This window comes from Pinus tabuliformis, chromosome 8 (genome assembly GCF_031772625.1).
Source record: "Pinus tabuliformis cultivar Carrire ecotype Pingquan chromosome 8, CPIR1, whole genome shotgun sequence".
Taxonomy (NCBI): Eukaryota; Viridiplantae; Streptophyta; class Pinopsida; order Pinales; family Pinaceae; genus Pinus; species Pinus tabuliformis.
The window spans coordinates 1290671518-1290688208 of record NC_142294.1 but is presented as its reverse complement, the minus strand read 5'-3'; the positions used below and the strand labels follow the sequence as shown (position 1 = coordinate 1290688208).

The window sequence follows — 16691 nt, the reverse complement described above, 5'->3', positions numbered from 1 at the left end:
CATAATATAGTAATTTCTTGATGAAAGATAATATAATAAAGAAGTAAAAGAAGGAAACACACTCACAAGTAATTATTAAGAAATGAAAATCAAACCTTAATATAATATCTTTGATTTTCCAACAATAACCACCCCGATTCACTTAAATCTTCCCTTTCCCTTTCATTTAGGGTATGGTACTTATAAACGCGGGTTAGTCCATGTACATGTTTTTGGTAAAAAAGAATGGAATCATGTGAAATTATTAAGGGCATAGAAAATTCATGCAAAAATTCCTTTGGTGCAGCTATGAAAGGCTTGGAAAATTCATGAAAAAGTGCTCTGATGAAAGTACTAAAGGCTTGAAAAAGTCATGTAAAACTCCTTTGGTGTTACCATTGAGGGATATAGTCAGCTCTTACGTGGATAAGGAAAGTAATGGGAAAAGTCATTTAAAAAGGTAATAGATATGGAGTGATGTCAACTCTTAAGCCAATTCTAAAAAAAAATTTCTCATGCAAATAGACCATTTGTGGTATATGGCAGAAGTAAGGATAGTTTACATAGCCACTATAAGGTATTTATTAATAATATTTGGATGAAAGGATGGATTTGATGGATACATTTATAGAAAAATGGAAATCTATGCATATATTTTCAACTCTGAGCCATGATATACATTTAAAGGTTTGGTTTCTCATTTTAAAAGTTATGTTTAGGTATACATGTTTATTGCAATAAAATTGGAAATGTCCAACTTTGGTCCATTTTAGGTGCTTTATTTACTCGTGAAGTGAACAAATGTGGATGAAATTGTGGCATATATGTTCTTTTTTCATGGATTCATAGTTGAATTGTGTATTATGTCCTCAAGCTTCATGATCGTTCTATCCTTTTTAGACCAGTTACTATATCAAGTAGTCTTGAAGAAACAAAGTTTATCATAATTGCAACAAAGGTGTTAATAATCCCATATAGATTTAGTTCAAAGAAATTCATGGGAGTTGTTGATATCCATATTTGCATTAGAATTGTTAGATTGTTTGTTAATATAGAACATCTTTACAAGTTCTTTACATGCAGCATTACTTATGACACTATTTACCCCCTTGAGGTTCCTGAATTAGTAGTTTGTTTCTTCATTTAAATTGTTATTGGTAATAACTCCATAGATGCAAATTATATTTGATTTTTTAGCTATAACAATCATAGTCGTTTACGTTTTCCTGAAATTTATACATATTTTTCTAAGTTTGGTAAGATTCTTATTAATGGCCAATTTCTAGGTCATCCAATTAACAATGTAGCCAATAATAACATTATCATCAATGGTTTCAATAACTTTCCCAATCCTTTCCTTCTCTTTGGTTTTTAAGGCTGCTCAGAGATTCTCTTAAAATGTGTGTTTCTAGTTTGTACTTGAGGTTAACAATGCATTTATTTATTGAAGTAGAAATGGAATTCAAGGAGCAAATCCATGGCAAAATGGTATGGCAAGGACTAACTACCTAATCCTGTCTTGAAAGATTTTCACAAATATTTTATGGATGAGGGCTCATATTGAGTGTTATTACTACTTTCTTATAAAGTAATTCTATAAATTAGTTGGAGATTTTTCAATATAAATATTGTAGCTCACCCCTTAATTATATTTCCACTCCCACCTCTTACATTCAATACATAATATTAAGATTAGTACAAAACCAATCACCCAAAAAGGGCTTCAACTATATTTTCCACTTTGACTAACCATCTACATTTCATGGTTTGTATTTCCATTTTATGAGTTTGTCACAACATATAAGTTTATCGCAAGAGAAAAGGAAATGCCTAGCTTTTGTTTATTTGAGGTTAGACTAGCTTTACTCCTATATTGAACAATTCTAAAAGGGATCACGAAAAACATGTACATCCTTTTGTGGGTTCATAGCTAAATTTGTAGAGCATGGAACATTACTTATGGAAGTATTTACTCCCTTTGAGAGTTGAAAATGGTAATTTATTGCTCCATTTAATGTTTTAATTGTTGCTTCATTTAATGCTTTGTTGGAAATAATGTTATACAAAAATGGTGTTTAATTTTGTAGTTATAAAAATGGAAGGATACTTCATTTCCTTGTTATTTATATATACATATATATATGGTAGGGATTATTATCAATGACTAATTTCTAAGGCCTCCAATTGACAGTGTAACAAATGATAATGTTATTGTGAATGTTTTTAACAACTTCCATGACCCTTTCCTTCTCTCATGGTTGTTAAATGCTATTATCATGTTACCAAAATGTATTGTACGTTATTTTCTAGGTCTATGTTGACATTCTATTAATATTCTTGCTTTATGTTTGTACTTGATGATTTTAATGCATTTCGCTATTTGGATGGTAATGAAATTCAACAATGAAGAAATTATGGCAAAATGGTAATGCTAGGACCCAATATCCCAATCCGATCTTGAAGAGATTACACATATAAAATTCAAATAAAGGGTCAAATTCACATTTATTACTACTTTCCTTCATTGTGATTCTACAAAGTAATGGGAATATTTCCCAATATAAAGATTCTAAGTCATCTCATGATTCCAATTTCACCCTCACCCCATGTAGGAAAATACAAAGCCCTTATAGAAAACGAGTACAAGAACTCGAAGAAGTCTTTAACATGTTTTGTATTTATTTTTATTTTAAATTTCATTACTATCTAATGGGGTTATGTTATTTGTGTTTCACAAACATTTTTCTCTGGTGTTTTTTGGTTTCCATTGACATCCCTGATGGGTTTCTCACAAACAGTCATGCCTTAATTGGAACATCGTTTATTGTAGATTATCTACCTAATTGTTGGATCCTTGAAAGGAGATATGTTTCATCAAATTTGCAATGAAAACATGTAATTTTAACTCAATTTGGATCAAAATACTAACCACTGAAATTTAACATTTCATAGGAAAGGAATATGTGTTTATATAGATCCAATGTGGGTTTGGCAAGCTCTCTAACCTTAAATTTTTAAGGGCATAAAATAAAGGTAGAGGAAGTGGAAGGGTCTCATAGAATTCAAAATATATAGGACTCTTTAGACATCAGTGTGTCTGAATCCTCCTTTTTAATCATCATTGCAAACTGGTTTCCTTGGCACCATTACCTAGTTGCATTTACATAGTACACCACTCATATACTAATCGATACTTCTTTTATATGCTATATTAATTAATAAATGTGTGTATCTACTCCACCTCTTCCTACCTTAACTAGAATCAATAATTGCTAATCTCAAAAGTCAGTGATGAACCTTTTTTGCATAATGTGGTTTTGTACACACTAATTTCATGTAACATTGGATGTATTTTTTGTTTTATTTGGAAGTTATTAAAGTATTTTATTATGTTGATAGACTGTCTATTTTGGAATAGGGCTTCGAGAATGTTAATTTAACTGTCAATAATTATTAGATGGATGTTAGACCTCCACGTAATATCCATGGAATACTTTTAGTGCTAGCCATTAATAGAGTGTTGAGATTTATTTCAAATATAGTTATGTCTTTTTTGTTTTTCAATTAAAAAACCGCCATATTCACAAATATCCATTTAATTTTTATTTATGACATTAAACTCATATTATTTTTAATTATTTTACTATATTTTTTTGTTTTTTATTATATATTCAATATATTAATAATTTTTATAACTAATAATTAAATAGAGTCATAATTTACCTTTTTAATGAATTTTTTTACCCTGATAATTTAATTTATATGACATAGTTATGTTGGTTGATAGTTTGTGCATATACTTTTAAATCATTAATTTATATGACATAGTTATGTTGGTTGATAGTTTGTGCATATACTTTTTAATCATTAAATTTGTAGAGAAATAGCGCTCCAAATGTGCATTGCTTTCTTTCGCATAAACCAAGAAAAAAGAAAGTGAAAAATTAAGCCGGTGATAATTAGGAAAAAAAAAAAAACACAAATTAGTTTTGTTAGAAATAGATGAGCAATCTGATATGCCTTACTTATACGGACAACATAAAGATGACAATTATTGTATACCTTGTAACGGCCATCATTGAAGCCCCTACTGATGTTGACAGTTCAGTTATATCAGTGATTAATGGATGTGTGTCGGTTGATTATTTTTTATCCAAAATTTAGTTATTCGTTTCAATGTAATCATTTCTTATTCTCTCTTACTGCTCCAATAGTCGGACATTGCCGTTGATTTCATGCAAGATAAACATATTATTCTCTCTTACTGCTCTAGTAGTTGGACATTGGCATTGATTTTATGCAAGATAAACATAGGAGTTGATATACAACTAGATATTTACTAATTGGCATTGATTTTATGCCAGGTAAACATAGAAGTTGAGATATAACTAGATATTTACTAATTGACATTGATTTTATGCAAGATAAATATAGGAGTTGAGATATAACGAGATATATTTAGAAATTGAGAAATATTGTATTTGTAAATTGAAAATATGAATATGATTTGAAGTGTAATTAACGAAATAATATGATTTAAAGTGGGTTTGATATTGATTTTAGGAAAAATAAATATAGGAAATGAAATATAATTAGATTTTTGAAATTTGAAAAATATTACAACAGTAAATTGAAAATATGAATATGGCTTAAACTTTAAAGTGAGTTGTTGATTTTATTGAATGTTTTAGTTATATTAAAATTTATAAATATTAGTAAAATTTCTAAGTCTTATTATTGTTTTGAGTGGGGTTAGTAATTGATTTTTTTATAATGTGAGTGTGATAATTACTCCAATACTATTTCTCAAAAGTAAGTTGGAAAATCAAGTCTGGCCAAGGCTCTAATAACATATTAAGGTTTTTGTTTCACAAAAATCCATACATATTAGTAAGCTTCCAAACCCTTACCATTCTCTAGAATGTAGGTTAACCTCATGTTCTCAAGAGAAAGGTTAGTGAACTTGATTCTTGATGAGAAAAATATGACCATTACTCCAACAAATTTATTTTATAAATAATTTTATCCTATTTTAATGTGGTTAGTTATTTTTCTTATAAAATATATATTATGATTTTTTTATATATTATTAATGAAATAAAAGGTTATATATATTTATATATCTATCTATCTATATGTGTGTGTGTGTGTGTATATACATATATATAACTTTCTTTAATAATATAGAGTTAAGTGGATCTATTTCTTTAATATGACTGATTTTTGGTTTTATTGTTTCATATATTTTGGTTTCGTGTATCCAGAATTTGTATTTTATTTTTCATTTTTTAAATGGTAGTTAGTTTTTTAAAAAATATTTGAAAATATAGTGTACAAGATTTTTAGAAATCTTAATTTATCTACATATCTTGGTAAATATTTCCTCCTCAAATATATATATATATATATATATATATATATATTTTTTGTAAGCTGGGGTGGGATTCTCCGATTTACATGTCCATTATGTACCCCTCTACGGGGGAAGGGTAGCCCAAGATTTGAACCCAAGACTTCCGGTTCGCTGAGACTTCATTTCCACGGCCCTTGCCGGTTGAGCTACCCCATGTGGACTCCTCAAATATATTTCAATTTGCATTATATTACTTTTTTTAATTTATTTAAAAACAATTAATTTTAATTATAAATATTCAACATGAAAATGTATATAAAGCATATATATAAATTAAATAATTAGTAAAAAATATCAAAACACTTATTTCACCATACATCTCACATTGCCAAGGTTAAAAAACATCATAAAAATTAAATAAATTATAATTATAAAAAGTCATGGATAAATTTCCATATTTTAGTTAAGTGAATTTTTTCCTAATTTTATGAAATTTATTATAAAATAAATATTTTGATATCTATCTATATTTATTAAAAATTTAATTTATATAAATATACTAATTAAATTAAAACTCTAAAAATCTTATTTTAAAATAAACACTCTTATTAATATTATAACAATAAATTAATAAAATACAAAAATTAAATATTATTATTAAAAAACAAACTAACCTACCTAATCTCCAACGTGTGAACATAATTTGAACCCATAATAACTACTAACCTTAACAAAAAGATAAAAAACAAATCTTAAGAAAAATAATATATATATATATATATATATATATATATATATATATATATATATATAATTTCAAAGTTTTCATGCTATACATTCACCGTTATTTTATTTTATTTTTCAATATACTATATACATTCACCATTATTTTATTTTATTTTCAATATATTATATATCATTATTAACGTAAAACATTTTAAAAATGAATGATTAAAATGTAATATTATTTTATATAAAAATAAATTTAAAAAATAGTTAATTTATTAATGAAATATAATTTAAATTGCAATAATTAATAATTATATTGTTTTTTGGTGTACAAATGATTATTAAATAAAAATTACATAGTAGCTAGTACCTGTCTCTTAGAGTAAATATAGTTTAATGAGACAAAAAATAAACAAATACAAATATTTCAACGCAAAAATAAAACAACTAATAAAATATTATATTGTTGAATGCCATCACCAAAAATTAAGAAATATGATTAACTAATATTGTTTATATTAAAATACACATAACTATATGTGCATTATATATATATATATATATATATATATATATATATATATATATATATATATAATTGTCTATAATTAAATTTATTAAAATATGTTTTTAATATAATAATAAGTCACCTTAAATTGAAAATATTGTGAAAAAATTATAATTCATAAAATAGAAAAAGAAAAAGAAATAAATAAAAAAATTAAATAAAAAGTAAATAAAACAAAAAACAAAAAATTAGTAACTAATAGAAATGGAAGTTACTAAGCAACCCATAATAAGACCTCAATCAATCACTTTACAAATAAGTAAATTTCATTAATAATAAAAAACAATAAAAATTGAATTCCTAATGTTAAACTATGGATAAGCGTCATAATTTTTTGGTCAAAGACAAACTAATATCCATTCAAAGGAAAAACTAAATGCGTTATACAATGCCTACATTAGGTATAACAATAATGGAAAATACCCACGGGCGATGACTACGTTGCAATCATTTTATCGAGAATGTGAGTCTAAGTCTTTCATTCATCTATTTAAGTTTTTTTTATTGTGAACTACCACTCTTGGCGTGATTCTATTCTACTTTAGACTTCCGAAAAATATTTAGATATAAAGGAAAATGAAGAGAGAATACTCAGTGAAATGCTACAATGTATTCAAGGGATGATCATAACTGTTGTTGCGTGCATGTGCAGAAGTATCTTTAGCCCAGAATAAAAGCACAATACTATCAGTTTTTAAGGAAAAGGTTTGTAAAGAGAGGGGGCACGTCTACTATACCTTTCAATAGCTGCATCGCTTGACTCATCGATGGCTTCATATCTTCACCATCTTGGATGTACCATCCTCCAATGTTGACAACCCTTTTCACATGCTTTGCATCTGCATCGTTCACAAATTTATTGTTAAGCACTTCCATGGCGTTTCTGTCATTGATTTGAGTTGCAATCCACACAGGAAAGTACACTTGATCGCTGGATTCTGAGTCCATGTTTATGTTTCTTCGCCCTGCAATTATTTCGAGCAATGTCATGCTAAAACTGTAAACGTTGGCCTTTACAGTGATTGGTATGTCAGAGTGTTATAGACATTTTTGGGCACTGCAACCCCAATCATAAATGTCCATAAACCAAGGGCTCCTAAGTCCCTAAAGGTGTTGTTCCAACCCCTAAAAGAACAAGGTCAACTGATTACAACATCTCCCATAAGTTCTCCATGAAAAACTACTCAGAACTGGTCAAAACTGGACCATTTCACCTGCTCCATAGTCAAAGTGCGTTGCATCCCACCTACCTACACACAGTAGGTTCGATGCATGTTGAAAAGCCCTTCTATGGGGTGCGATGGGAGAGAGTGGACAAATGGCAGGGTCAATCCGCAAGGTGGAGGAGCATGGAATCTTCCAGAAACTTCCCCTATGACACTTGCCTCTCTGCATTCGCCCAAGGGTGAGTAAGAGATCATCAGTCTCCAAGTGGAATCAAGAACTATCAGAGGGAGGACACTAATCAAATCTCAAAAGCTGACTCACCTCCCTTGCAAACATCTATATATGGATCCCTCATCCCAGAGATCCAGAGGCTGGAATTTTGTATCTTGTAAGGAAGTGCTGCTGGTTTCTTAGTGCAATATCATAGTGTTGGGTGATCTAAGCTTTTCATGAGGTGAAGAAGGGCTTCTTGCTGAGAGGATGATGCTGGGTTAGAACAATTGGTTGTAATTCTCTTTGCTCTTTCTTGATTATCAATAAAGCTATTCAAGTTTTCCTCCACATTCTTGTATGATTGATGTTATATGCATTTGTGTGGTTAATATATATCTGGTCCTATATTGTTTATGATAGTAGATCTATGTTCTCGGATAGTCTTATGTTGCTTTGATTCTATAGGCGCTCTTTGAAGCTAGGTATACAAGGAAGCAAGTAGCAAAGGACTATCAGAAGGGAGAGGAATCAAGCGCAAGACTGAGGTTGGTCCCCTTTATTCTTCTTTCATCTACTTCTCATAAAGGAAAACGAAAGTGGTTTTAGTTTGTTTGTTTCTAAGGTAGCTACCAGCCTTAGTGGGACTAGCAGCTCTGCATAGACACTAGTTTTCCCGATAACAAAATGGCGACTCCACTGGGGAGAAAATAGATTGTTTGTTTATCTACATTTGTTTACTTTATAAACTTAGAGACGGAGCCTGAAGTCAAGCCAGCTAGCCTTCGAACTGCATTTGCTATGCAAGTGCAAAGTAGATCAATGCTACTTCAGTCTATCTCTGGGTTTTTTTTATGAATTAAACAATTGATTTACAAGCTCTCTAATTGCCCTTGTGGTGGCTCTAGTAACCTCCTTAGATATACCCCTGTGATTGATTTACTGATTACCACTTACCCGGCCTAAATCCCTGAACTGAGCTGCAAACTGTGACCCGGAACCCAGCTAAAGTCTCGTCCCTGGTCCATCGCACTGTGTCTTCTTTGAAACTTGAATGCATCGCACTTCCCGAGTGTGATAAGTGCATTGCATTTCAGTTTCCCCGTGCTACAGGTGCGCTAATCAGACCTCTTCTGCTCTTAGATTTTGGCTTCTGTGTTCATTATTTTCAGCTCTATTCAGGAGTTTTGTTGCCTGTAGTCAGTACACCTCTGTTGAAATCCCCTTCCTTGCCATTATTCCGCCTCCATTGTGCAAAGAAATGTAAGTGTTTTTGTGTATTTTGAGTCATTTTCAGTTCTCCTTTACAAAGAAGTAGCGTAATTATATTGTCGTTTCTTGATTTGAAAGTGTTGCAAGTGTCATTTTCAGTCATAGAAGAGAATCTGATTGTTCTTGATAGTCGATTACACTATTACTCTTGTATTTGATCTGAATTAGTAGTTTTTCTAGTGTCAAAAGCAAGTTTTCAATTCCAAATCGCAAAGTGTCTTCATTGTCTTCATTTTATTTTGAAAAGAAGCTTGTTAGTAATTGTCGCTTTGAAAAATAATTCAGATTTGTGCATTAGCTTTCTTTTTATCATTCACACATTAAGAAGGCTGAAAACAAATACATGCATGTGCATTTGCATTTAGACTGTTTGTTGGTTTGATTTGGGACAGTGCATATAGTGTGTGCTTTTTTCTCTTTGTTGAAAGAATCATCTCTCTTTCCTTAGTAGCTAAGATTTTCATTGCAAAAAGAAGATTAAACGATTGTTTATCATCTTAGATTTCATTTTAGGAATTGTACATCTACATCACGCGGTGAACCTGAAAGGAAAATTTCTTAAGCAAGATCAACTATAAAATAAATTTAATTAATCTAAAAATGCTTTGGAACCTAACGCACAACATCTAGAAGTCTAGGCTAGAGACGTATTCCGACGTCGTAAAGCCTGGTAATTGTTGTTTTCACTATTGGTTGGGTGATTCCTCCACTTTGAGATGACAAGTGTCAGTACGGACTTGTGCTCCCACGTACCGTCGAGTATATTTTGGGAGACCACAATAGGCTTTATCCTTTATCCATAGGAAGCCGTGTATGCCGCCTTATCGATTGCAATGCACTGAACACAGCATTCGGGAAGATTGACTGTCGTACCATAAAAAGTATTCTGCAGTTTTGTGATTGGTTTAGTAGTCCCTCTGTCTAGATTTCCAGAGCAGTCCCTTTCATTCTTTTTCAGACTCCTTAACAGAAAAGGTCCATCTGAGCACTTCTCACTTCAAGCTCATTAAAAATTGAAGGCGACTAGAGTCATCTTTTATTTTTTCTCGACTCTTAAAAATTGAAAAATCAAGCTGTGTCAAAGCGTCTAAAATTCATCTAATTCGGAAACATACTTCCCCTTGATTTTTATTTGATCGAGTAATCCATAATCGTGGAAGAAAGTCAATTGAAACCCCGTCATTCGCGGAGGCTTACGAGTCAACTGTCTTTGTCTCCAGAGTCGAAACTGTTACGGACAAAACGAACTCATTTAACCGGTTCCAAATCCCCTGGTAAAGTTAGAACAAGTGTTCCAACACCATCGGAGACTCCAGTTAATCCAAACATTTCTGGTATCCCTGCCTTTACAGAAGAAGTTCAACAGCCACCAGAGGACAGTAGAACTGATCCTAGTGTGAAGGTAAACACTTGTATTACTGAACCAGCTCCATCTACAACTGATTCGGAAGGTGTTATTCCCCAAGCATCTGTCGCTGCAGATTCTATACCTTCTTCGACACCAGAAATATTTTACGGACTAGACGGTCTACCTTTTCCACCTAGTCTGATTGCTATAGAAGAAATTATGGAGGATCCTCCATCTAGTACTCCATCGCGATTTGGAGTCGGGATCACTCTATATCCTTCTTCATCAGAAATTAGTCTACCATCATCAGAAGCTCCTGTAGAATCACTAGGCAATCTTTTGGATAGACTAGAAATGTCTGAACAACCGTCGATATCTAGGACTGTGTCATCCGACACAGCGATAACAGAGCTTCTTGCTGTCACTCCAACAATGTTTGCCAGCATACCATCTATCCCAACTAGCTCTCAATCGCTAGAAGGAGCCCACCCAGGGGCTATTTCGACAGTATGGTCCGTTCCTGTTTGTTCATCCGGAATAGTATCCAGGAACTCTTATGTTGAGTCTCAGCAAATTGATCCTTCAGGGTGTCAATTTGGGCAGTCTGGTCCTCAAGGGCAAACAATACCTTTAAGTACTAGATTACCGCCGTATGGGGGGCAGTGTACCCTTTCATTGTCTCCTCCAGGAGGACAACCATATGAGAGTTTACAACAAAATTCAGGTTATGCTGGAATTACATCTAGCGATTGGGTGCCAATACTGCCTCAACAACCAAGAGTTGTATATTCGATGCCACAATGTTTACCTATGTCAAATATACCAACTACACCGGCTATTGTGACGGTGTCGCAAGTACAAGCGTTGTCTGTTGTATGCCAACCTCAGGTTTCTCATGTTGTAATGCAACAGCCTCTTGTCCCTGTGACTCAACCACAATCACCAAGTAGTGGAATGACACATGCCCAAACGAGTACAATTACCCCTCATCTTGGTCAAACAGTCAGTATTGGACAACAGCACATGGCTTCGCAACCATGGCTGGTGCAATACCAACAACCGCAATTCCAACAAGTATACCAAGGATCCGAGCAACAAATCTTTGCAAATAGTGGGCAGCCGTATATTCAAAACGGTCAAAATCAACCATTCTACAATGGTTATGCCCATCAACCTTACCAAAGTTACCAACATCAAATGCATTATGCTGGTATGCAAAGACCAACGGCTCAGGCGATTCCATATTATCCTAGGTATGCTTCGCCAAACCTGAATCAACAGTTACCCTTCGTGGCGACTTTAGAGTTACCGGATCTAAATCGGCTAACAAACGATCCAATTGCTTACGCCCCTTGGTGGCTAGCGATTCCGCATAAACTTCCATAAGATATTCCTAAATTTAATGGAAATCCGGGTAAAGATCTGTCGAATCATGTGATGACCTTTCATCTGTGGTGTTCATCAAACACCCTAAATGATGATTCGATTAGGCTTCGCCTTTTTAAGAGGACATCAACTGGTCCGGCAGCAAAATGGTATATCGAGTTACCCAGAGCTTCGTTTGACAAATTCAGTACCCTAGCCACAACCTTTTTAACCCATTTTCAGTTACCCATAAGGTACGAAACGAGAACAGAACTTCTTACCAATTTCAAAAAAACAACTGCCACTCACATATCCGATCATATTCATGAGTGGCAACGTTGTCGTAGAATGGTAAAAACGTATGTTCCTGATCAGCTTTTAGCTGAATTGTTTATTAAGTCATTATTACCTTCCATTACAAAAGATGTGGAAAAAGGAGGAGTCGTCACTAAAGAGCAGGTTATTGCTCGTGCGCAATATTTAGACTTGATTTATACTCAGTCTGGCACGCTCTACGATAAAATCCCTGATGCTCCCAGACCAGAATTTTCCATCCCCCTCCTCCTAAATCAAACAATGACTCTCATGCTGGCGATGGTGTGATTGGTGCGACAGACATGAAATCGACAAAGGCTACATCTAAAAAGGCCCGTAAGATTTCCAGTCAAAATGCGAAAGAACTCGCCTCGGAAGTAAACGTCGTCTCGACTGATAAAGGCGAAGAAACCAAGCGACCAGGAGGCAAGAAGAAAAACAAAGGGAAGAAGAAGAAATAGGAGGAATCATCACCTGAAAAATCTTCTGCAAATACTCTTGGAGATAGGAAACCAAAATATCCATGGTTAGTATGTGATGAGGATCATTGGACAAGAGATTGTCCATATAAAGCTGAGCTTAAGAAATTCTGCAAGAATTCAAAAACCTCGGCAGTATTAACTGATCCGTTTCCAAATCCAGGAACAAATCTGGTTGCCAGAGGAAATGCTTCCCTGTCCCAAGTGCTGATGTTGTTAGTTTCGAAACAACAAAATGATGCTTTGATATCGACAAGGAATAAAGATTATGGGAATCCACAGCTGTCGAACAACAAGGATAAAGATTAACCTAGTAGTTTGACAACAACTTTGACAGAAGTTGCGCCGCCCATCATTCCAGAACTGACAATAAAACCGCCAAAGGGAGTAGTACACAAGTCGACATTTAATCCTCATGCCAGAGCAGCACAGTATTGTAATATAGTGGAAGATCTGGCCCAATCGCCATCCGCTATGTCGACACTTGAGGTACTACAAAATTGCCCATCCCAAAAGCAGGCTTTATTATTAGCTATCGATGGGATAGACCCAAAGGATTCTAATCTTGTGTCCTTTAATCATAAAGGATACAATCCTCAGTTACCAGCTCAACTAGCTTTCCTCATTCAAGTGAAAGCCCTCAACAAAACTGTTCATCGAACAATTATTGATGAGGGGGCATTTACATGTATTATGTCGATGAGTTGCTGGAAAACTTTAGGATCTCCAACCTTGTCGCGATCTTCAACAACATTAAAAGCATTTGACAGACGAACGTATACCCCATACGGTATTCTAAGTAACTTGCAAGTTGAACTAGTGGGGAAAATAGTAGAAATAGATGTCGAAGTAATCGACGAAAACCTCGATTACAACATCCTACTGGGAAGACCATGGATATATGCTATGGCTGCAGTTGTGTCGACCTACTTTAGGAAGATTGCATTTCCTTTTCAAGGAGGAATTACAATCATCGACCAACAAACATTTCTCCCCAATAGTTCCCAAGTTACAAGAAGCATTCCGATGATCCATGGAAGCCCCCATACGCTTCAAAATATCGAAGTAGGCCTACTAAAAGACCCTATATTAATGGGGACTTTTGCCCTCCCACCTCCAATCAATATGGCGAAAGTGGTGATGGTAGGAACCTGCAATATGATATCTTCAATTCAAAAGATCTCAGAAAATGATATTAACATGGATCATCCGCAGGTATTGCCTCCAAGCCCAATAGAAATATTGTAGCAATCAATGTTTTCGGCATGGGAGGCAGACCCGAATCAATGCTCATCAAGCGTCTGGATAGATAGGTCTAAGGAATATGACACCCCTTTAGATCCTTGGTCGCAAGTGCATCACACCGACGAAATAATTGTTCAGTCAATGATAACTGAAGGGGCGCCATGGGAAGATTACCACCATCGTTCCCATCTTCTGGATTATCAAGAAGATACTCCTGATGACCTTCATCATCCTTCAATTTTTGATTTCCTATCAAATACTGTAAACACGGTGGATTCAGAGCGAAACTTGTCAAATATTGAAGAGACTATCACCATAAATATCTCGACCAAAACGGATGTTGTAGAGAATATTTATGTTGGAAAATGTTGTTCTCCTTCAGAACTGGAAATATATAACGCTCTTTTTCGTGAATTCAAAGATGTCTTTGCTTGGTCATATGATGAAATTCCAGGCATTGACTCGAGTATAGTTGAACCTGAAATCAAGATGTATCTAGATGTCAAACCGATACGACAACGGCTACAGCAGGTGCACCCTAAGAAAGCCGCTGCCATCAAGGAAGAAGTTGAAAAGCTTCTCCATGCTGGTTTCATTTACCCGGTTCCTCTAACTGATTGGGTATCGAACATTGTTCCAGTTATGAAAAAACAAGGAACGATTAGAGTGTGCGTCGATTATATGGATGTAAATCAAGCTTGTCCAAAAGACAACTATCCTACACCCTTTATTGACCAGATAATTGATGAATGCGCTGGATGTGAAATCTTTTCATTCATGGATGGATTCTCCGGGTATAATCAAATAATTATCCGCCCATAGGACCAGTCAAAGACTGCATTTATTTGTCCATGGGGCACATTTGCATATCGCAAATTACCCTTTGGTTTAAAGAACGCAGGGGCAACATTTTCAGAGGGCAATGAATTATGCCTTCCATGACATAAAAAACATCTTTCAACCATATCTTGACGACCTTCCAGCTCATTCGCGAAAGCAGACCGATCATCCACAGTATTTAAGAGCGATATTTCTACGTTTCCGACACTACAAAATATGACTCAATCCACACAAATGTGTGTTCTGTGTCAGTTCTGGTCGTTTGCTTGGCTTTATAGTCTCAAAGGACGGAATTCGTCTCAACCCATGTAAGGTTCAGGCAATCATTAATTTGCCTCGACCTTCAAATTTGCTTCAGATTCTGAAACTCCAAGGGAAAGCAAACTTTCTAAGGAGGTTCATTCCAAATTACGCCGAACTTGCTAAAGGTTATACACGTCTATTGAAAAAGGAAGTGCCCTTCATTTTGGATCAGGTCGCGCAAGCTTCCTTTGATGCTTTAAAAGAATCCCTAATGAAAGCATCATTAATGTACGCTCCTAATTATCAAAAAGACTTTAACCTGTATCTGGCTACAACAGATACAACCATAGCAATGGTTTTAGTTCAAGAAGACACTGGAATTGAACATCCCATATATTATTTAAGTAGAAACTTAAATAACACAGAAAGAAAATATTCCTATGTTGAAAAGCTGGCTCTCGCAGCTGTTCAAGCGATGCAGAGATTTCGACACTATATCCTCTTTTGAAAAACTACCGTTCTGTCAGATTGCAACCCCATGACTTATATATTGTCACGACAGTTGCTGGGGGGAAAATATTCAAAATGGATAGCAATTTTTCAAGAGTTCGATCTGGAATTCGTAAAATCCAAATCGAAGAAATCCCTGGTATTCGCAGAATTACTATGCGATCTCCCATCGTCGTCCAACGATGAAACATCCGAAGAAACCATCGTGGATGAATCTTTGTTTCTGATATCTTCAAGCAATTCGTGGTATGAAGATATAATCATCTATCTCCAAACCCAAAAATATAGGCCTAATACCTCCCGCTTGGAAAAAAAAAACGTATTTGATACCAATCAAAAGACTACATGATCGTCGGTGACACGCTTTACCGTCGTGGTGTCGACACAGTTCTAAGGAGGTGCCTCACCCATGAGGAGGCTGAAAAAGTCTTGAATGATTGCCATTCAGGCGCGTGTGGGGGGCATTAATCTGGTTACGCTACGGTGCCAAAAATTTTAAGAGCAGGATACTTCTGGCCAACAATGTTCAAAGATTGCATAACCACAGTTAGAAGTTGTCATGCATGTCAAATTTTCGATAGCAAAACCAGAAGACCACCCGCACCTCTGCAGCCAATAGTTGCTGTTGGGCCATTCGCCAAATGGGGCATTGATTTCATGACATGTAACCCCACCTCGACTGGGGGGCATGGGTATATCATAGTCGCAGTAGACTATTTTACCAAATGGGCCAAGGCGATGCCTACATTAGATAACACTGGTGAAACAACTGCCCTTTTCTTTTTCAATCATGTAGTCACCAGATTCGGCGTTCCACAGGCTATAGTCACAGATCATGGATCGCATTTTCGCAATCACATGATGGTTGAATTGGCTGCCAAATTAGGGTTGTCCCACGACAGCTCTACTCCATATTATCCGCAGGCCAACGGACAAGTTGAAGCAATCAACAAGGTCCTAAAGCGGATGCTGCAAAGGATGATTGGAGTCCACAAAAGGAGTTGGCACCTGATCCTGTACTCAGCCTTGTGGGCATACCGAACATCGGTAAGGAATGCAACCAAGTTT

At 34.7% G+C, this 16691-nt stretch overlaps 1 protein-coding gene across 1 annotated transcript in view; it reads right to left on the bottom strand.

The window, feature by feature from the left end:
* LOC149240178 (G-type lectin S-receptor-like serine/threonine-protein kinase At2g19130) overlaps positions 1 to 16691 on the bottom strand; it is an 80645-nt gene that overhangs the window by 49859 nt on the left and 14095 nt on the right. The window contains exon 3 of the mRNA XM_089370094.1: positions 7367 to 7594. Coding sequence (XP_089226220.1) covers positions 7367 to 7594 — 228 coding nt within the window. The remainder of the gene's footprint in view (positions 1 to 7366; positions 7595 to 16691) is intronic.